Source organism: Alosa sapidissima, chromosome 9 (genome assembly GCF_018492685.1).
Source record: "Alosa sapidissima isolate fAloSap1 chromosome 9, fAloSap1.pri, whole genome shotgun sequence".
Taxonomy (NCBI): Eukaryota; Metazoa; Chordata; class Actinopteri; order Clupeiformes; family Clupeidae; genus Alosa; species Alosa sapidissima.
In genome coordinates, this window is record NC_055965.1 from 6,496,664 (window position 1) to 6,520,491 (window position 23,828).

Consider the following 23,828-nt stretch of genomic DNA (forward strand, 5'->3'; position numbering starts at 1 on the left):
ATATAGGCAGACCTTGTTTAAACACATTAAAGTTGGTTTGACACAAACTCGACCATCGTAGTCAGTGCTAAATAGATTTATAAATAGAAATGTGTCGAATATCCAACGTCTAATATAAAACCAACTTTACCACGGTTTTAAGCATTTCTTAAAACTGAGCTGTGCTTACTTACATCGCCTAGCTATCTGTAAATATTAGAATCAGAGATACAGGCAGCTCACGGTTAAGAGCCACTGTCAATGTAGCGTTCATGATTTCTTTTCACAAAATGCTAAGCATGCATGTATTTAAGTTTCTTAAAACTGAGCTGTGCTTAAATGGGTCAATGCATGATTTCATAACAGACCAAATAGAAAATAAATGTTAAATGTTAAATATAGCCTACATATCTGTACATATTAAAATCACATTATGTAGGCTACACAATATAGTTAGATCAAGTTGGAAAGTAGCACATTTTAATCATTTTATATATCTATAGTGGCTGGTGAAAGAGTTGAGTGGCTTTTTTTCGGGGAGGGGGGGCATTTTTCCTGCACTTGGGGAAATCTCAGCCTCTCACACTGTTTTAGAGTATGATGTGCAAATGTCATTATATAATATACAATCTATAATCTTCGGTGAAGATGTGAAAATATTACTAAAGTCACTACAATATTACAAATTAAACTGAACCTGTGCCCTTTCATCACATCAATGATTCCAAGAAGACAAATCATTAGTCAGGAATAGATAAATAATCAGTAGATAATCATCCTTCTGAAGTGTGTGTTTATTTACGCATGGGGATCTCCAAGTGTGTAAGGATGCCAGTGAAGGATGTGGGTGTGCGTAGTTTCACATACCTCTCATCAGAGATACTCTTCATTGCCCATGCCATCGTGATCACCTGATTCATCCAGACCCAAGATATAGCTTAGCGCAGTGTGCTCTCCAACCTTGACCACAAGTTTTTCAGGATTCAGAGACCTCATTCCTAAAGAGTCACTCATGAAATCTGCAGTTGTATGTGATTTTATGGGGCATCTCTAGCCTTTTACACACAGGACAGAGGAGATGACACGAGGTGGGGAAGAGGGGCTGAGGTAAAAAAGACTCGAGCCTGGGCCCTCTTGTGCACTAGGCCTGTGAGATTATGTTCTTTGACAACCCTCACTCTAAAGGTCCCATACTTGTATGATTTGATATCATAGTAGTGCTCTACTTAGAACTGTGCTCTTTGATGAGTACATTTGATATTAATGTCTGTTCTAAGGAGGAATGGGTGGGAACTATTTAAACAAAGGAATCAAATTCAAATTGTGTGCAAATGTTTACAAAAAAATTCTTCTTTGAAAGACGACTGTGAAACAGTGACTTTGATGCATCCTGACTTAATGACATGAAAGATAGCAGTAGCAATTTCCTGCCTATTAACCAAGGTTTATATATTGGTTTTGCTAAATTTCTTTAGCTCTGAGGTTAATACAAGGGACGGGCTATATGCATGGGAATGCATTGCTTTTCCTCATTCTTCTTTGTGATTAAAGCACAATCTGATGATGCTTTATTGGCCACTGTGGTTAATACACGGGTTCAGTCATTAATATGTTTTTTATTATTTTAAGCGCCATCATGCGTCTAATACACAGTAAATTACTGTACTCATTCAATCGTAGAAAAATTCTTCATAAATGTAACACAGATCAATATCTACACACGTACGCACACACACAAATATCCCATTCAATCATAGAAATTTACACACACACACACACACACGTGTACTTCATGCATGCAACATTGTATATGCATATTCTGACCTCACACAACCACAACCAACATTCCATTTAATCATGACATACACCTACACAACTTTACAAACATTCCATTGGGCTGGGATGCACTTCCCCCTGTCTTTTGACATTCCGTGTTGACAAGGCCATCTGTGGTGACCAAGATAGTCATCAACAAAGGAATTCTGGGAGGAAAGCTACCCGAGTCTACACCCATGTATTGTCAGATGACAAACATTCAATCTCTCTCTCTCACACACACACACACACACACTCCTTAAAGTCAAAGCACGTCTGATTCAGCAAGGTAAAGATGCACGCCCAAATGCCTATTCGCACACAAATATGCACACACAGGCCAACACACAGATTTTCCCAAAAATACGTTTTGGACCACAGTGGCCAAGACTGTCAACAGGATGGCACTCCACAAAGCCTAAGAGGCATGCATACTTTAGTTCTGCATTGATGAGGACACACAGCGGTTCCCTGGTTCCCTAAAAACATTTTTATATTATATACTTTAAATTACTTTTTCTGCTGTTAGTGAATGTGTGTGTTGTCTGTATGCTACTGAGACCTTAAATTTCCCCTGGGGATCAATAAAGTATCTATCTATCTATCTATCTATCTTACTTGACAGTGTCGACATAAGAGTGACATGACACTGTCATGAATGTCATAAACAAGTCATAAACGTTTATGACATAACGCTTCTGTTATTAAGTGACATTCGGTTTTTGTCATAACAAGTTAGGGTTAGGATTAGGTTTCATGCGTTCATGACGGTCATGCCACTCTTATGTCGATACTGTCAAGTGTTACCGTTCTTTATTTACAGTAGTTGACTTACTTCATGACCATAATGGTCATTCTCTCAGCGCTGGACAATATGTCCCTGAGCAACTCCGAAGACAGGACAATGACACAGACACCAAAGAGTGTGGTGCACATAGCTGTTCTTTAATTTCATAAGAGGCCGTAGCGACCTAAATGACAATTATCTCTGCTATACATTGGTCTTCATTTCTTTACACCCACGTGTTACTGGATTAACAAAAAAGGTTCAGCAACTCTACCCGCATCCATTACCCATCTGGTGACCACCACAGTCTGACCAAAAGACATCTTCACGTTGTCCTTAAAAGAAAAGTTAAAATTGCAAATAAAAAGGAAAGGTTAGTCGGGGTACAACAAGCCCAAAAGCGACTATCTGTCGAAGCAAAGGTCAGTTGTGGGTTTGAGGAGAAATTAAATGCTGCAGGGAGCCTGCCGTGTAACTTTCCCTGATACAATCCCAACTGACCCCTACAAACAAACATAAAAAAAAAAAAAAGCACTTTGGTTCATGTGAAGAGATCGTATGGGGTGCGATCTGCTATATCCTACGCGCTCAACTAAAAAATCCTCTCCGAAAACGGTTTGACACGCATCGGGCCACACCTACAGTCCTACACTGACAAAAAACAAAAAGCTCAAAGATGGTGAGATTCCAAAAAAAGAAGGAAGAAAGAAAGTTCTCCTTTGCATTCTTCGGTTGTTCTTCTTGAATGATGGTTGAACATTGACAGAAGTTGTTGATCCTCTCCGTAACAACGACAACAGTGTGGCATGTCTTGGTCACTGGACTGTCACTATTGCTATCGTTGGCGTATCGTCAGAGGTGACGATCGGCTAAGTGATGGCTCTCTAGCTCGACTAGACTGCTTACAATGCAGGAGTTACAGAGGAAGGAAGACATGCAGGAAACAGACAGATGGTGAAGAGACTCCGTGAGGCGTGTGGAAGTCTATTCCAGTTGATGGCGATGCTAGTTCTACTGTCCGTAAAAGCACTGTGTGAAATTCATGGCTTCGCGTAAATCACCCTGTGTCCTTTAAATGTGTTCATATGAGTGGTGAAATGCTTGAGAGACTGATCCTGCATGGAGATTCTCCACTTTCTTTCAATTGACAGTAACTGGCGGTCAGTGTTGGTTGTTGTACACGAACATCAAGATTGGGTAACATGAAGGCGCTTCATAAGACTGAAAAATAAATGGAACTCAATCAAACAAGATAAATTGGGGGGGGGGGGGAGGGTTCTCTCTACAGAACGAGAGAGAGAAAAAGAAAGAAATGGAGAGAGAAGCAATAGGGAACATTTATATGCATCTGTGTGTGTGTGTGTGTGTGTACGTTGTGTTGTGAGGGAGGTGTCTGGGTGTGCTGCATGAGCAAAAGGAACACCAGGCACGGAAGTCTCTAGAATCTGAGATGTACGTGGCGGAACTCAGCCGGAAACTCAGAGACTGGAGGAAGCCGGTGCTCGGGGGACTCACACAGCCCAGCGCTGGCACGACCACCAGAGGCCTGCGCTGCAAACTTAGCTGCCGAAGCCAAAGATGCCCTTGATGTATCCGGTCAGGCCGCCCTTGCCCTTCTGCTCCACCTTGTCGTCCAGAGGAGGGAAGGCCACATGGTTGAGCGCCAGGTCGAAGAAGAGGGGCTTGCAGGGGATTGGCTGGAAGTCGGGGGGAAACTCCACCAGATTGGGCTGCTTGCCGACGAGGGTGGGATCCAGGCGGAAGGCTTCCAAACGGTCGGAGAGGGGCTGCAGGGGGGGAGGGAGAATGAACAGGATCGTGAGTGAAAACAGAATGATGTATTATATACAGGGTTGCCACGTCAAATGTATAATTCCATGACTTTTCAATGACAAAAAAAAAAAAAAGAATTTCCATGGCTTACTATATAATGAATAGTACAATAGACCGACCAATGATTTCACCCGCATAGCGGTCAAGAATCTTTTTTAGAGCGGGAGATGAATAAATAGCTGTAAAGCTGATAACACGATATACACCAATTCTGTGTGGAAATAAATTTGTATTAATGTATTTTGGCAAGTACATTTTAGACTGCTACAACAGAATTCCTTGATATTCCATGACTTTGCTCCAAAAATGATAAAATTCCTATGTCTGGAATAGACTTTCTAAAATTCCATGATATTCCAGAAATTCCATGACCCATGGGAACCCTGTATATAAATATTATGCCATGGGGAAATTATACTGTATCTACCCACTGGGACATCATCAAGCACTTGCAGTAAACTCAGTAAACAGTAAACTACTTTACACTGTATGAGAGTTTATTTAGTGCATTTTGTTGCTTTGATGTATAAATGTACGCTGGTTATTAAATAATCCCGCTTTGCTTCCCTCTCGTTCTTACCTTGTTGTCTTTCACATGAGGCAGAGTGGGTGTTTCCGCTACATCTTCTTTGTCTAAAATACAAACAAGCCCACAGACGCACTTTGTGAGTCATGTCACGCAGAACACCACGCATAGTCACTTGCATGGGAGATCTGAATGTCACAGTGGAGACTGTTATTTAACACATAAACATGAGGTCATGTCCGTCACTAGGAAACTGAATAACAAAATGGCTGACGACGTATTTAACCCACCCAAGATGGCCGCTGCCTGGAGGGAGTATTTTTCAGCGTTAACCTCAGCAATAAGTTCTTGGACATCCGGGAGGTCCTGTGAGATTCCAAAAGAGAAAGAGAGATCACATATAACAGACACACCAGCACCGTATGACAGAAACGTACACATTTTTTTCCTTCATGAGACCTCCATCTCACGGTTGTTAGGACAGCTCTACCTTGAGGCTGTTGTTCAGGTTCTTGGCCTGGGACTGGACCTCTCTGGCGTACTTCAGAACTCGCTCGTACAGAACCAGGGCCTCGCTCCACTTCTTCACCAGCACGTAGGACTGGGCTATGAAGAAACACCTGGAACACAACGGGGGACAACAGCGGGGGCATGAGGCACCAACGACCATCAGGACAGGAGGTCTGTGGAGACCTGGACCAAGCAGACAGCCTCCCATTGGCCATGATGCACACTTACCTGTAGGCCTTGTACACCAGGGTCTTCAGGGCCACCTCCTTCTGGAAAGTGTGGCCCTCCTCCATTCCCTGAAGGGCAGACAGTTCTGCCAGACTCTACAGACAGGGAGAGTGACAGTCCATTAGCACACAAACCTCAACTCGCCTCCTGTATTACGCTCCCTTTTGTGTTGGCACTAACCACCAGCACGGTTGAAGAGTTCACCTCTGTGTGGCTGGGACAAACAAACAAAAAAAAAAAACTAACATGCCCTGATGAACTGCTGGCAGGACATGAAGAACCATGTTGTCAAGCGTAACACGAATGGCAATTGGGAGAGTAGGCTGGCTGGATCAGAGTCAAGGAAAAAGTCACAACTCCAAACTGATCAAACATGCTGTGAGAACGCCAATGCTTGTACAGTTTATCGGACTACTGCACTGACCTGACCTAAAGTTCACAGGCTACAAGGAGTAAAGTGACCAAAGCTGTGGAGCAAAAAAAAAAAAAAAAAAAAAAAAAAAAAAAAAAAATCACACCACCATTTGCTGCAGCAAACAGTGCCATACATGTGCTGTTGCCAAGCCATTCAGCCAGCAACAAATTATATCCTTTTTAAACAGTAGCCTACAACGATTCAAATGGGTTTTATGCCAATCATTACATATCATTCTACTGAAATGCATACTAAGGAAACATCCAAAAACACAGTCACAAATTCATTGCATGTTGTATACAAAACAATACAAATTGTTAGACACCAAAAAAAAGAAACAGTCCCAAATGAACATGAGAACAAAAGTTGAAATGCTTAATCAGCTTAGTTGGGGATTAACTTGCTGTGAACCACTCATCCTCGCTCAGGGCCCATATTTACGGCTGACCATCTGAGACTGCATCAGCAGTGTCGTGGGTCGCTTGGGTCAGATCAGAACTCATCCAACACTGAGGAGCACGTTGGTGAGCTTTGTCCCGTTTGAGGCCTGACTGGAAAAAACCATGCTGAAGTGTTCACGTAGAGCTAATGTTACAGCGTGTACTTACTCACACACTCTAGCCTCAAGGCTGCGGTCAAAAGCCAATCGTTATAATAACAGACTACATAGTATTTAATAGAATAATCATAAACATATGCAGTGCATTGAAATAGGCCAGTTTGGAAAGCTAGGCCTACACAAGTTGTGTGGCATTGTGCCAACTAATGACTACTACTACACAACCACACCTACACAACTAAGTGAAAGACTCAAGGTGAAGTGTGGTGAGACTAAGGTATGAGCTACACCAGGCGCGTAACTGTAAGTGTTCCGTTCGCAATGCGTAAAATCCATTTTAAAAGATTGGTCTATTTTTTTCTAACGTACGCTCCGCCATCACGTCTGGTGTAGCTATTTCCATTGATTACAGTGTTTCCCTCAATAATTTAATTCTATTTGTGGTGGTAGGATTGCAGAATTAACTTGAATGCAAAAGTTTTTAACAAATTAATGCGGGGGTATGATGCTAACCAGATTTAAGCACAATTTAGCCAGTCATCTTCTATGCCTTCCAGGACTGTTAACGTTTTCTTTAAACGTGCATGTAGATTCGTTGAGAGACAGACACAAGGAGAGGCTGCGCAAAGGTGCACATAGCTTTACAATGACGAATGATGAATGATGAATTGAAATAGTACAACATGGAAAATCATTGTGTGGTGGTCAATGTTGATATTGTGGTGGGCCGCCACAAATAAGTCAATGTATGGGAAACACTGGATTATAGTGGCAGCTAATTGTTGCAGCAGACACTACGCGAACGGAACGCTTCAGTTACGCACCTGGTGTAGCTCATACCTAATAACTACAACTGCTACCAAATCTGCATGAAACATTCCTTTAATACTACCAACAGAGCAGCCCAATTCCATTCCCAGGTCATGGCTTGGGGACTTGGTGAGGCGTGATGTGGGTTTGGTGAGTGGGGTACCTGCAGGATGATGTCGTAGAGGCGGATGAGGTCCTGGGGTCGCGGCCCCCTCTTGTTCTCGTCCGTCTGCGGCTCCTTGAGCTTGGCCTGCAGCGTGTGGGCCATGCTCTCGTTACGCTTCACCACTGTCCACAGCTTGATGTAGGTCAGGTAGCTGAGGTGGACAGGGGCAAATAAATACGCAAAGGGTTAAGAGGGTGGACAGGGGCAAAAGAACACTCATATGGGTAAGACAGGAGGCTGAGGTGGACAGGGGCAAAAGAACACTCATAGGGGTAAGACAAGAGGTAGAGGTGGACAGGGGCAAAAGAACACTCATAGGGGTAAGACAAGAGGTAGAGGTGGACAGGGGCAAAAGAACGCTCATAAGGGTAAGACAGGAGGCTGAGGTGGACAGGGGCAAAAGAACACTCATAGGGGTAAGACAAGAGGTAGAGGTGGACAGGGGCAAAAGAACACTCATAGGGGTAAGACAAGAGGTAGAGGTGGACAGGGGCAAAAGAACGCTCATAAGGGTAAGAAAAGAGGCAGAGGTGGACAGGGGCAAAAGAACACTCATAGGGGTAAGACAGCCGGCTGAGGTGGACAGAGGCAAAAGAACACTCATAGGGGTAAGACAGCCGGCTGAGGTGGACAGAGGCAAAAGAACACTCATAGGGGTAAGACAGCCGGCTGAGGTGGACAGGGGCAAAAGGACGCTCAAGGTAAGAGCGGTGCTTAAGGTAAGGTGGCTGAGGGCAAGCTCTTGAGGGGACGCATCACATCAGTAGATAAATATATAAGCACCAACAAGGGCAGGGGCATAACACACCTGTGCAGGTACTGCAGGTTAGAGACCTTGCCTCCTTCTGTGTCCGAGGCCCTCTCTCTGGCTTTCTGTAAACAAACATCAGCAACACGGTCATTTTCAGACAACAGATGCCTCATCTGACCGTTTCATTATACTGTAGGCCTGTGAACCACCCAGAGCTAACGGCATGTGATGTGATTGTCCTCCGCTCCGTTAAGGAGAGGCGTGGCGTGCTCACCACGTCCATCCTGATCTCCTCCCGGACGGCCTGGATGGTGTCCCTGCACTCTGCCAGCAGAGTCTCGTAGAGCCGCTCCTTAGTCTCCTCATTGGCAGCCTGGCGGGCCCAAACACAAAAACGAACACAATAAACGTCACCGTCAGCATGTTAGAAATAATAAAACACATCATTTCATCTTCAGTAGAATTTACCGGAAATACGATACGATACAACTTTATTTGTCAGTTTGTGCTAAAATGTGCTTTTTGCATCCCTGGGCAGCTCATTTAAGTATATGAGGACAGCATACAAAGGACAAAAACAATACATACATGTAGACATACATGTAGGACATAAAGCATCAACAGACAAATGAAGAAACTCTAACAACAAAATCAGAGACATGGGAGCGAGCACTTGGTCGTGACGTTAGCACAAGGTACACATTCCTCCTGAAAAGGCACCTCAGGTTATCGTCTGGGAACAAGCGACACTGACACAATCAGCATAAATACTTAAAATTCCAGATCAGATGTATAATTCCCAGATACAGGACCGGAGTTGTACACATAAAGGTGAACAGTGAAGAGCAGTTTTGGCTTTAAACCCTTTTGGAATGTTTACACAGCGCAAAAGGGGAGAGCCTCGATCGGCATGAATGGACATTGTGCATGAGACTCATTCTACACATTCTGGCTTAAGTTTGATTTCACCAGGGATATGTGGGTGTGCAAAAACCTTCACTAATGACAGATATGTGACTGCTTGTGAATGGAAGCTATGTGACTGGGCAGGTTTCATATGCATACCTGTGAAGGCAGAAATGCTACAGTTAAAGTCACTGAGAGACTGTTTCATCTATTACAGACACACACTTTGTTTTTTGTTTTTTTACTACAATATGTGGATGCAAAAAGCATACAAGCTACAAATGCGTAAATAATGAGCTGGCTTGTAGTCACAAAAAGAACAATACGGATTAACATTTTAGGAGCCTTGATTTTCAGATAACTGTCATATGAGAAGATGAGATAACTCATTTATAGTGCATAAACCTATGAAAGGTATTGCCCTTTAGCCATTTGGTACTTTGTGTACAGTGAATCAACATGGATGCTTTGATTTCTGCCGTCAGCAGTCTTCTCTTTAAGAGTATCAGTCAAGAGGTGAGCTACAAAAACAAAAAGGTAGTCAAAATATGCAGACGCTGTCGTTAATGGGCTGTTTGTGATGGCACGGTGAAACTGCCTTACCCGTGTGTGTACTAGGCCTGGGTTTGGCACAGTCTCAGCCGAGCCATCATGACAACGCCTTACATGGCCAAGACGTACCGGAGGAACCGGTTCCCTTACAATGAGAGTGACCGACCGGCAGAGAGGGAGGATGAGGATGGGGAGAAAGAGATGGAGGAAGGGAGAGAGGTCCTCCTGGACCTCAGTGCTGCCTTTGACACCATAGACCACAACATAGTACTCCACAGGCTTGAACATTCGATAGGCATTAAAGACTCAGCACTCACTTGGTTTAGATCATACCTTTCTAACCGCAGACAATTTGTACAGGTTCACAATAAACCGTCTACCCAGACTATGGTAAAATATGGGGTGCCTCAAGGCTCAGTACTAGGGCCCCTGTTATTTTCTCTCTATATGCTTCCTCTAGGCTCAGAAATTAGGAAACATGGCATTAAATTTCATTCTTATGCAGACGATACACAACTATACCTTTCCATAAAACCTGACGAATTAACTCCGTTAGCCAAACTTGTCACATGTATAAGAGACATAAAGACATGGATGACAAATAATTTCCTGTTTTTGAACTCCGATAAAACAGAAGTCATGGTTTTAGGTCCTAAAAAGACGAGGGATATCCTATCCTCATCACAGGCTACATTTACTGATCTTCGACTATCCTCATCCACAAGTGTTACAAATCTAGGAGTAACAATTGACCAAGACCTATCACTAAGCAATCACATAAAACAGATTACCAAAACTTAATTTTATCATTTAAGGAACATTTCAAAGATAAGGAAGTCTTTATCCTTACCAGACGCTGAGAAATTAATCCATGCTTTTGTCACCTCAAGGATTGATTATTGCAATGCTCTATATATACGCTGGCTGTAATAACACCTGTCTAAAGAGCTTACAGCTTATACAAAATGCAGCTGCTCGCACACTCACTAGAACTAAAAAATATGAACATATTTCCCCCATCCTGGCATCTCTACACTGGCTGCCTGTTAAAAGTCGCATTGACTTCAAAATATTACTTCTAACATACAAAGCCATTAATGGCCAGGCACCAGAATATATTAAAGATCTCCTAGTCCCATATAACCCACCCAGACCGCTACGATCACAGAATACTGGCCTTCTTGTAATTCCAAGAATCTCAAAAACTACAGTAGGAGTTTCAGCTATCACGCACCCCTCCTCTGGAATAATCTCCCTTCCTCAATTCGACTAGCAGACACCCTCCCTATTTTTAAGTCTAGACTTAAAACATACCTCTTTACTGCCTCCCATAGTTAGGTATGGTGCGGTGTGGAACTTCACCCACCTCAGGGATTTCTGGAATGGACCACCCTGCTGAGTCCTCGTGTGACTGGCACCCCAGTCGCGCGTGCGATGGTGGTCACTGACCATACCTGCGCTGGTGTCGACTGTGTCGACCTCTCCTCTCTCCCCTTCTCTCTCTCTCTCTATCTCAACTCTCCCTCTCTTGCATATTCTCACTATGGTATACTGTAACAATATTTATTACCACTGATTACTTATTGACATTAACAATTTTGATTTTCAGTAATACTAACCCACTCCACATCTCTCTTTCTTCCCCCTTACTGTACCTCACTTGTGAGGTATATCATCACCAGTCATCAACCATCCGTGTGTTGGCCCTCCTCTCACCGATCTCACCTGAAGTCCCATTCTCGACTGCCCTATTACTGTCCCCCTATCTGGATTCCTGGCCCGTACAGCCTAGCGACCCATCACCTGCCTATGACAACTCTGCCCGGATTCCTGGCCCGTCTGCCGACCCACCACATGCCCCTTGACAACTCCCTTCCCCGGACTATTTGAACTTTGTCACTAAATCAGGATTAATGAATTATCAAACCGGATACGTAATCATCCCTCCTGCGGCCCAACTTGTAACTTTCAGCTCAAGTGCTTTTAACACCATGTCTTATTCTCTACACCTGACTATCATATGCATTTGTCATGTATACAGACCTTACTGTCCTGTATTGACCCTTGGCAGATGGGTCAGGCCCTTGAGTCGTGGATCTGCTCGAGGTTTCTTCCTATATGCATCTCCAATTCTAGGGAGTTTTTCCTCGCCCCTGTTACCCATGGGCCTCTATCTTTCTTTTCTTCCTTTCTTTCCTTTTTTCTCTGATTGCCTACAATCTGTAAAGCCCCATGATACATGTAATGTTTTGGCGCTCTATAAGCACAATAAATTGAGTGAGAGAGAGAGAGAGAGAGAGAGAGAGAGAGAGAGAGAGAGAGAGAGAGAGAGAGAGAGAGAGAGAGAGAGAGAGAGAGAGAGAGAGAGAGAGAGAGAGAGAGAGAGAGAGAGAGAGAGAGAGAGAGAGAGGCACAGGGACATCAGGGTATATGCCTCAGGGGTCAAACTAGCAACACTTGTAAATGAGCATATTAGCAGAGACTACCTCAAATAGTCAGGGGAGGGAGTCATAGGTAACATTAAGGGCCCGTCCCAATACCTCCCCTACCCCTAGATATTTGCCCTAACCCTCGTTTTTGCATGTGCACGTGTAGGGCTAGGGTGTCCCATTACTTTAGGGAGCAAGGGGAAGTGCTATTTCCCCCTTAAAATCAACCCTCAAAATATAGCCAGGACCGATGCAGGCTTAAAACGAAGTGGGAGATGAAATTACCCAGGATACAGTGCGAGCTCAGCGAGCCGGCCAAATGTTTCATATATTTTCGCAAATAAGCATATTAAAATTTCGAAATATGTTGGAATATGTTAGTTTGATGCACATCTCGTGGACTGTTGAGTTTTGAACACTAGAAAGTATTAGAAAATATCTCACGAAGCTATCTGCTCTGCTGAGTGCTTTGAGAGAGTCTGCCCATCAAATAACGTTATATATCGATCTGGGTAGTTTCGTCAATATTTAGGATGTGTGTTCTGGCGTTCACATGAACACGAATATCTTTGTTGATTAACCAGACGTAGATAAACCAGCACAGCCCACACAACAATGACCGCTGGAAGGGGCATGTTCCTGAATGAAAATAGTAGCAGGCTACTACCGGTAGACACGTCGGCGCTGCGCGCGAGGTAGATGAGCACGTTCACTACGCTAATTTGCATATAGTGGTGTCCCAATTCATAGGGAAAGATCTTCACCCCCACTTCCCTTCTCGAGGGGGCTTTAATGTTGAGGGCAATCAAAACCTAGTGGAAGTTTTAAGGGGGGAGAAATGGGACGGGCCCTAAGACTTCCCTTTTAAAATTTCCCCTTGGGGATCAATAAAGTATCTATCTATCTATGATCTATATTTGTAGTAGCTACTAGCAGGTAAAAAATGCACACATTAAAAAAAAACACTGTTGGCCAGAATTCTAAAACACCTCGTCATTATCACTTGTTGCTGCACTATAAGGATGAGCAGAGCGCATGTCACATTGATACTACTATGCTATGCGTTAGAAAAAAACGGATGATTTGTGACTGCCGGATTGGCTGTTTACTGCCTGCTTCCCAGAGAGGTGAGCGTGTGTGTGTGTGTGTGGCGGAGGTGAGCGTGTGTGTGTGTGGCTGAGGCGACATCAAGGCATCAGGCCTGACGGCTCGGCTGGGCTGCCATCATGGGATGGGGGAGAATGCAGGCCGGAGGAGTCACATGCCACAGCTGCCTGCCTGCCTGCCTGCCTGCCTGGAGAGGGTGTGTCTGGGTTGGGCCGCAGCCTGCATCTCACACTCGCAAGTGCCGCGCCCTCTTGCTGACTCACACTCTGCGAATATGTGTGTGTGGGTGGGTGTGTGTGTGTGTGTCTGGTCCTATAGGGTGGAATAGCTCCACCTAGTGGGGTAATGTAGACCAATACTATTATCACATCTATCTGATCCAACTGCAGGGATTGTCTAGACAGTGTTGAGGAGAAGAAGAAAAAGAAGATTGAGCTGAAAGGGACACACCCAGGGCGTTTGCCTGACAAACAGGCAGGTCTATTAGCTGTAATTACCACCTGTGTGAGACAGAATGTTTATGAGCAGGGTTGTGCATAAACACTCAGCACATCTATCAAGACTCACAACTACGATGTTTCTTCCAGAGCAAAGACCATGACAAAAGAGCTCCACAGCTCCACAACAACCAAGACTAAACTCAAAGGTCCACGATGACGGTCATTTCACACTCGAAGATTAAAAGTGTAGTTTGCCTCCCGTTCTTCTCTTTAATTATGAGTCTAGCTGAAGATTTCAGCCGGTTTTGACTGAGAATGGTTGGAAAAAACCTGTGGTAAGGGCAGCACCTTTGCCCCAGTTGGGTGTGGCTGCAGCTCAGTCAGCAGACCTTCCTACAGCATCTGAGAGCATTGTTTTGAAAGCCAATGTTTTACTCATTCAGATGTGTCTTGGTGGCTAATGGCACTTTTGTTCCTTTTCTAAGGCTTACAGTGTCTGATATGAATAATAAACCCCATGTGCCAGCCACATCCTGGGGCTATGAAAGGATGAGGGACATCTCTTCACTGCTACTGAGAGGCGGGGCAGAAGACTCACCTGAGCGATAGCTGCCTCGTTGTCGGCCAGACCCAGGAGGAAGATGCGCACCTTGTCGATCTTGACGGGCACGGTGCGGCCTCGCCACTCCACCTCGCTCATGGTGGCAGCCTGCTTGGCCCTCGTCTGGGTGATTAGTGTCTGGCTCAGACAACACACACAACCCAGACATGAGAAAAGCATTCTAGCAAATTCCATTAAGCAGTGACTCAACCATTAGTTTCGTTTATAGTTGTATAATGAACTAATATAGACGTTTTTGCAGGACTTTGCAGGATACTGAATGCTTAAAAACGGTATATCTTACACAATATATACATTGTGGAAGATATACATATGAGCACACTTTCAACCACAGGAATTATATGTAGTTAATACAATAAGTGACTACACTAGTAGGGTTGGGTATCGTTTGGGTTTTATCCGATACCGGTGCTAAATCGATACTTTTAAAACGGTGCCGGTGCCGAAACGGTGCCTGAACCGGTACTTTGTTTTTAAAATGTTTTAAATTAAAATTGTCTAAAGCATGAATTGCTTTTTTTATTGATAAGACAAATTTGAACATGAAATTGAACTGTTATATTTACTATCAATATCTCATTGCTCCTACGAATAATACATTTAAATGTTAAAACAGCTTGCCACGCATGCACACACAATGGTAAGCTCTGCTTTCAAGTTTACCCAGTGTAGGCGGTTTGCCATAAGGTATGTTAAAACCGCTTGCCATAGAACTGCCAGGTCATGGACAACGGCATTTGCAAGCAAGATAATCTAACAGGGACTCTACTTTCCAGTTAATTCAGTGTGTTCCCAAATGCTTCAAGAAATTTCATGTCTTAACCCATAACACGCAATAGTTTTTAACATGTTAGGCTACATGTCGGTGTTGAAGTGTTTAGATTCCCAGCGCTAGCAGGCATTTTAACAGCAACTATGCGCTAAAACCAGTCAGCTGAGTTTAATTAGCGATAACGTAGGCTACTGGAGATGGTTTCGTAGCCTCTTTGACAGCTCAATGACATCAGGTATGTAACCTTCATATTTATGTTTTTGCCAGCTAACTTTTAACATGATCTTCATATTCATTGTGATGCTATATGGGCCTCATGCACATGAAAGATTAATATCATGCCATCATGTTGTTTATAACACACCGTGAAATAAAGTTTTCACCTTACAACTTTGCTGATAACATTTCAAATAAATGCCAGTTAGCACATTAGCAAGGATATTGTGTAACATATAGGCTACTGTTGATGTTGTTTCATAGCCTTTTGCTTGTAGTTAGGCCCACTGCTAGATTTTGACAGGAGCTCGCAATATCGCTTTAAAGTAAGCTACCTGGGCTCACGCAAGCTGTCAAACACTGTCTACTTGTGTGTGGTGCACCCCTCTGGTTTATACATCCAGTGTTTATGTTAGCTAACTGTATCTGAATGTGTTGCTATCAGAGCAAGACGTTAGAGATGGCGCATGACATGCAGTGATGCCTCGTATAAAAAAATAAATAAAAAAAACGCTATTTAAGCACCGAAATGAGGCACCGAAATCCACGTTGTTATTCGATGCAGTTACTACCGTTTGCTTCGGCACCGGTGCCATATTAAAAACGTGTTTCGGTGCCCAACCCTATACACTAGTATGTGCATGCTTATGATTCACTAAGAACTAGAGGAGTTATATCTGCTTACAGGTGCAGCAACCCAGAAAACCAAATAAACATGCTATAACTCATATACGAGGAACACGTGTAATTGTCTAGGCATGTGTGATGAGGGGAGTCTCTGACCTCCAGCTTCTCGGCCATCATGCCCCCACTCCCTCCCGCACTCAGCCTCATCTGCATCAGGTCATTGATGGCGTTCTGGTCACCTGGGGTGTGGGGGGGGGGGGGGAGAGAGAAAGAAAGAGAAAGAGAGAGCGAAAAAATTGAGTGATATTTTGATAAAATGATCGAAGGCCAGATATTTCTGATTACACAGCTCTTCATAATGCTGAGAATGCTCCATTCACTTGGGCCTTCCCAACAGAGATGTGATCATTTTGGAGAGAAGAAATACTCTTTTCTGATTGGCTGGTGGGGTGGCTTTTAATTCTGAATAACAGGACACCTATGAAGTAGATCTGATAAAAAAAAAAAGTTTAATCACCATTCCATATAAATGCTTATGAATGGTAACTATTCCAACCAGAGGTGGGACCAAGTCACTGTTTGGCAAGTCACAAGTAAGTCCCAAGTCTTAGCACTCAAGTCCAAGTCAAGTCCCAAGTAAATACAGAGAAGGGCAAGTCGAGTCCAAGTCCAAGTCTCATCAAAGCCAAGTCGAGTCCAAGTCCAAGTCCCAATTTTTTTCAAGTCCTGAACAAGTCATCAGGTACTCTTCACTTAATAATGGCATTATTAGACTATCGATCATAATTTTAACACTTCCATCTAATCCACAGATTTTTTTTTTTTAAATACAGATTAAAATATGTTCAATGTTTCTGTCTTGAAATCTTTTACGATATATGCATGCGCATACAATATACACATGTGCATACCTGAGTAATCTGTACAAAACGGATAGCTACATGACAAATATATATATTGTTTTTCCAGATTGCAGAGCCCACTGCAAGTATGAGTAATAATTTGACTGATGGCATTTCACTGCGCTAGGCCACAGATTTGCCTGCAATCAATTTATTAGGCTGTCTGCCAGTGGCGACTCATAAGGGAAGCCAAGGTCAACACTTTTATATTATTTAAAAGATAATAATGACACAGTAATTTTGTTTTAAAGTATCCATTTCTTAAGAAATACTACACATTTGATGCTGTTTATCTCATTTGTAAATGGTGCACTGTCACTTTAAGCCCATTGGGTGCCACTGGCCACACATTCTCATAATGATCTTTTTTTACCAGCTCCATTTCTATGGCTAGTCCACAAACTCAAACATTGTTTGTGCCACATGTATAGCACAATATTAACAATGATAAGCATGATATTAAGTTGGCACAAACAGCTTTCATTCCTTTGGAAATAGATGCATGTATGATTTTCTGTTTGCAATTAAATGTGAATTATGAGCCTGGTAGCCAGTAGCCACCTAGCTAGCTGAGTGGAATGCGTTTCAATCGGCATATCAATGTGCTTCATGTAAACAAATTATTGAATAGGCCTACTTCAAGACTCACCATTTCCATTACACAAAGGCAAAGACAACTCTTCATATTCTTGTCCACTTTCCAAATCACAGTGAGTGCAGCCTATGTCATAGTGACCTGGCTCTCACAGTTTATAACAGTAGTGAGAACCGGATAAATCCGCAATTTCCCCTAATCTCGTATGTTGCCTTCATGATTTCCTTTTATACGTTTCTTATATTTAAAAGAAAATATCAATCATCATCAACAATGACAAGCCAGCTGGAACCTGCCACTCGTTTTCTCTCCCTCTCGTGCGTGCTTAGATGGGGTTCTCAATTAAATGCAGTAGGCTAGCATAAGTTCAAGTTGGATCTTAATGGAGAGGACTCGAAAAGTATCATCTTTATGTAACATGCTGTTGGTGCATTTTGACATTGTAAACGTTCTCTAACAAGAGTGCAAATCAGTTTGCAGTAAAGCTACTAGTTATTGGCTAAATGTTGGTCGTTTCTCTGTCTCTTGGTGCCCTACACACAGTGCGTAACGCTAAAAGCGGCAGCACTGAACTGTGCTCTGGACTGGCCGCTTGTCTCCGCTATTTATTTTTTTTAGTCGCGGAGGGAAAGCATCTCTGGGGTGACTGGTCCACGATCAGGAAATTTAGTTTTTAACTCGAGACATGTCAAGTCGTCACAAGTCAAAGAGGCAAAGTCCGAGTCAAGTCTCGAGTGAATAGTATTCAAGTCCAAGTCGAGTCGCAAGTCATGCCGAATTTTATCAAGTCAAGTCTGAAGTCATTAAAATCATGACTCGAGTCTGACTCGAGTCCAAGTCATGTGACTCGAGTCCACATGTCTGATTCCAACCATAGTAGGACGATGATTGAGCCTGGATGCACAATGTATCAACTGTAAACAAGCTAACTGTCCATGCTATCGCTGTTGGGGCCAAAGAAAGTTGTACAACAAGCTGAACAAGTCGGCTTCTTTTTAAACAGAACTGCTTGTTTCCTCTGCATGCTATAAAGGCATGATTATTTCCTATAGAGGCAACCGGGTGATCAGCAGGATAAGAATAACGGCATCCGAGGTATCCTGTTATACGAAATTAATGGACTCGGGCGGAGGAAATTCACTCCGTTGCGCGTCGGGGAGTTCTTTGTCTCGCCCTCGTCCATTAATTCATATCAAAGGACACCTCAGCGGCCGTTAACCATAACAGACCGTTGCTATGTATAACAGACCGTTGCTATGTATAACAGACCGCTGCTATGTATAACAGACCGCTGTCAAGGAAAATGGGTTTTTGCTTCTTATTCACGTCTTTCATATCACTACGCAAGTAGTCCGGTCACTTCTTGCAACGGAACTTGTGTGTGTGTGTTGCGAACTATTTGGTTGCTTCAGGACGAAGCAAGCCCCATACGCTGGCACGTCGGGGTCCTGTTCGCCCGGTTGGGACTTAGATAATGACCAGTGTTCTATACATTATCCCTTACATAATGACCACTACAAAAAAAAATAAAAATGATTGCTGTCAATTACAATGCTTCTGATTCACCCGTTTTATGTCATTCCACAAGTAGTCTGCTTACTCAGACTTATCTCAAACTGCTCAATCAGACTTATTGATATCATATTGAAAGTGAATGTCTGTCAGAAAGTAATATGTTGCTATGCAACTGAAAATTTCAAGTTTTATTTGTGTGTAAAGCTATTTGTTTCTCAGGTGAAGCCACGAAATGGTGACTAATCAATTTCAAGACATGTTATTTGAAGATCTACAAGCTTTCCACAACAAAACATTATCCCTTACATAATAAATAACCAGGCCTAAAATGTTAGGCGTAAAACATTTCACTATGCTACAATTTTTCTCAGAAAGGAAGACCTTTCAAAGAAGACCGTGAAACATGCTTTGTGTGTATGTGTGGGCATGAGCAGCTCCAGCTTTCTCACCGATGTTGTAAGCACAGTAGCGGAGGTTGGGAGAGATCTCCTCCACTCTCTGGTAGTAGAGCCCCGCCTGTTCGTCAGTGAAGGCACTGGCCAGCTTCTCATAAATGGTTCTACAGGGGAACACAGCAGGCACCATTACTCATCACAAACGCTGCACTCCTGTAGGATAGGACACTGAATCCAGAGCTTCCAGTATGTGTGCATTCCAGTATAAAGTATAAAGTATAAGTATATATACTCTTTTGATCCCGTGAGGGAAATTTGGTTTCTGCATTTATCCCAATCTGTAAATTAGTGAAACACACTCAGCACACAGTGAACGCACAGTGAGGTGAAGCACACACTAATCCCGACGCAGTGAGCTGCCTGCTACAGCGGCACTCGGGGAGCAGTGAGGGGTTAGGTGCCTTGCTCAAGGGCACTTCAGCCGTTCCTACTGGTCGGGGTTCGAACCGGCAACCCTCCGGTTACAAGTCCGAAGCGCTAACCAGTAGGCCAAGCCTGCGCTAATCAAACCAGAAACCGCAACACAACATGAACATTCCTCTACGGGCCGACAACTCCTTATCAAAACTTACTGCTATCCAGCGCTTCACCCACTACCGTACAAAGCCTGTAGACTGTCAGTCAGTCATCACTGCCGAGACTCACTTGCACTTGTTGAAGGCCTCCATCGCAGCTTTCCACTCCTGCAGCTCAAACTGGACCATTCCTGTCAGGTATGCAGTGTAGGCCTACAAGAAACCAAACCCACCATTTAAGATGAATTACCACTCATCAACAGACCTCAACGTATCCATAACAAACTCTCAAGACCAGTGGGGTATACTAGGAATCTCGATTAGTGGGTTAGCGAGGTATAAAGTGCAGTGTATAAAGTGCAATTAGTAGATTAAGTGGCAAGGGCTGCATAAGAAAGGTGGGGGAGGATTGGGATTGGGCGGGGGGCACCAACAAGGAGCACCCAAGAGCAACAGGGGCAAGGAAAAACTCCCTTACCAAGGAAGAAACCTTGGGCAGATCCACGGCTCAAGGGGCTAACCCAACTGCCAGGGGTCTTGGTGTGTGTGTTGGGGGGATGACAGGGGAGATGGGATAGTGTGCTGTGTATGTGGGGAGAGGGCAGTGTGTGCAATATGTGTGTTGGAGAAGCTTCCTCATGAGACAATGTGCTGTGTATTGGGGGGGGGGGTCAGTGTGCTGTAAGTATGTTGGGGATGTGTGTTGGAGAAGCTTCCTGATGAAATAATGTGCTGTGTATGTAGGGGAGAGGGGGAGTGTACTGCAAGTATGGTGAAGGGACTTACTATTGCAGAGTACTGTATGTATGATGTATGTGAGTGATGACAGTGAAGATGTGTGTGTGGGCGGAAGGGGAGTGGAGCAGTGACTGTGTGTGTGTAGTGTGTGTGTGGGTAGGTGGGGGCAGTGTGCTGTAAGTATGTAGAGGATGTGTGTTGGAGAAGATCCTGAAGACAATGTGCTGTGGATGTAGGGAGGAGGGGGGGGGGGGCAGTGTGCAGCAAGTATGTAGAGGAGGCTTACTCTAGCAAGCAGTGTGCTGTATGTATGTGAGGTGATGACAGTGATGATGTAAGTGTGTGTGTTTTTTTTGTGTGGGTGGGGGGTGGGGGCAGAAAGGCTAGGCAATCAAGGACATGGGTAGATAGATGGAGGAGAAATCAAAAATAATAAATAAAAAGTTCTATGGAGATGTGCAAAAGTTGGAGAAAGTCAGATATGTGTGTGTGTGTGTGTGTGTATGTGTTTTGACGTGTGATGAAATAAGAAAATAAATAAAAGGTCTGTAGCATGTAGGGATGTAAAAGTGCTAAAAGTGTGTGTGTGTGGGGGGGGGGGGGGGGGGGGGGAGTGAATGAGTGCAAAGTCAGTATAGTGTGAGTTCAGAGTTCGGATGGCCTGGGGATAAAAACTTCTATCGTAGTATCACTTAACGTATACCCCTGAGTCAAGGCTTTGTCAAGCCTCGATATGTCTACATAGCCTAGATATGTCTAACGTGCTTCGTAGTATACCCCACAGGGGCCCATTGCACAAAACTAGGATAAGGGATTAAGCCGGGATATCTTGGTTATCCTGGCTCAATTTATCCGTGATTCGGTTGCACAAAAGCGGGATAGGGGGCAGCAGGATATGTTATGGTATAAGTCACCATGGCGATTTATTCTGTGGAGCTAGCCTGCTCCAGACCAGGCTAAGTTCCAGGATCTATTTAATCTCATCCCTTATCTTAGTCAGCAGTCACCACAAACGGAAACCAATAGTTATTCCACTGCCCACTACACATTGTTATCACATATATCTAGACCCACTGTCATTATTTAAACGTTTGTGATCATTAATTAACTTTTACATACTCGCCATTCCCGACCTGTCATGCGACAATGTGACGTGCAGGAGCGCCGTAACCATTTTGCGCGACACTAGTTGCAATATTCTCCTAAACAGAGGTGTTGCTGTTTGTTGCTGTTGTGAAAAGGCTATCGCTACCTACTTTACATCGTAGAAGAAGCATTAAAGCCGCTCTAGTTGCCATGGTGAATCAGTGAATCTGTGATCGGTGGCGGGGTCTTTTTGAGGGAGCCGTGAGCGCGCACTTATCCAGGATAGGTTTCACCTGGCTTGATGAATCCGAGTCTGCTCATCCTGGCTTGGTCTTTGTGCAACCAATTAAGCCTGTACGCTCTTGTTTTGGATCCCCCCCCCCATAAAAGTGTCACCCCCCCCCCCCAAAAGAGTCAGTCATCCCCACCCACCCACCCACTCACCTGGGCCTCCAGCTTGGTCTTGGCGTCCACGCGTGGGCTCTCGCACAGGCGCTCCAGGTGCTCGCCGTGCTTGGCGGCCTTACGCAGGCGGGCCAGCAGGTGGAAGCGCTTGCGCGGCTCAGTGTTGGCCTCCTGCTTCAGCTGCATGGCGTAGCTCCACGCCCGCTCCGCCTCCATCAGCACCACCAGCAGGTACCTGAGGGGACGCCCCAGCCCATGCCCGGTTAAACTCAACCACTCACTCAGACTCAGTCCCACAACTGGGATAGAGTGTGGTTAAGCCCAGCACAGTTCACAGGAAAAGGAGACACAGGAAGACGTTTTACCCTGCCAATTATGGTATCATTAACGTCAGGGAGGCTGGACCCCTGGACACTGTGAAATGGGCTTATTGATGAGTTGCTGTGCGAGCAAACCTACTATTGCTGTACAGGCACAATCCAATCCAGATATGAATACCCAGTCTAGTATACACTGAAATGGTCTTCACATTCCTATATTGAGGGTATTACCTGCTGTCAGACAGCATCTCCACCGTCACTTTCTTCCCTGTGAACTTGTGTCTGTTGCCCATTCTGAAACCAAGAGTTTTCCGCAGGCGACGCATGCGGCGCGAGCAGTAGCCTCTGTAAAATAAATACGGTTGTGAATTTCATGGCTGAAAGATCATCGGAATTTAAGAGGCAACCAGAGCCATGTCTCTATATGGCCCTACAAGCAACCATATGGTTAATCAACCCAATGACATGTTGATATCAACCTCTCATTCACAGCTTGTAGAATTTTCACTGCCAACTTCCTTACCTGTATCGCTGATAATCTCCATGTCTCAACCCATGTTGTTGCTGTGATTCCTTGATGATCTGGAGAACTGGTATCAAGTGTTAAGGGCAATAGGCCAGGGGGTGTTGATGTGACAGCCATAGGACCGTTAGCTGTAATCTCAAAATTGTTCATATTACTTTGATACCAAAACTTAATTACATCTACCACCAAGTAACATACTCATTTCAATGCTTTTATGGTTTAAGCAGCATGTTTTTTTACCCATCTGTTAAGTTTTCATGTTCGGAACATTAGCAAAGTCATTATGAATGGGTACGTACAATGTTTTAATGCCAACATCAATATTACATAAGAGTGATGCAAAATTATTTTAGCCGATATATGAAATATGTTGTCGGTTACTAGCTTTTTAGTGACACGTAGGCTTAAGATAAAGCAAACCCCCAGCTAGCTACCAAAGCTTTGCTACACCGGCTAGCTTGCTATCTACCAACACATGACAGACCATAGCAATTATTGCCATTTGGAACATACAGAATGAAAAGTCATTTAAAGTCATGCAGTACTCAATAAGGATACTTTCCAGTCCAAGGCCTGCATCCACAGATTTCTCCTTATTTTCATCCATCCTCGATGTTTTAATCTCACTTTGCTTGTCTGCGGCCATTTTCGTGCTAACACGTATTAGGAGGATGTAGTGACAGTGACCCCGGAAGTATTTCTAAGGTCACAGTCAAAGAAA

General features: G+C 43.9%; 1 protein-coding gene across 1 annotated transcript; it reads right to left on the minus strand.

The window, feature by feature from the left end:
- Nucleotides 1–2,716: 2,716 nt before the first annotated feature.
- srp68 (signal recognition particle 68) lies at nucleotides 2,717–23,811 on the minus strand. The gene is made up of 16 exons (XM_042103094.1): nucleotides 23,666–23,811; nucleotides 23,105–23,171; nucleotides 22,813–22,926; nucleotides 22,301–22,496; nucleotides 20,163–20,245; nucleotides 19,512–19,621; nucleotides 16,207–16,289; nucleotides 14,412–14,552; nucleotides 8,654–8,752; nucleotides 8,437–8,501; nucleotides 7,626–7,779; nucleotides 5,679–5,773; nucleotides 5,431–5,560; nucleotides 5,231–5,306; nucleotides 4,995–5,047; nucleotides 2,717–4,368 (listed from the first exon to the last, which is right to left on the minus strand). The coding sequence occupies exons 1-16, from the start codon at nucleotides 23,751–23,753 to the stop codon at nucleotides 4,141–4,143; spliced, it is 1,782 nt and encodes a 593-aa protein (XP_041959028.1). The 5' UTR covers nucleotides 23,754–23,811; the 3' UTR covers nucleotides 2,717–4,140.
- Nucleotides 23,812–23,828: the final 17 nt, after the last annotated feature.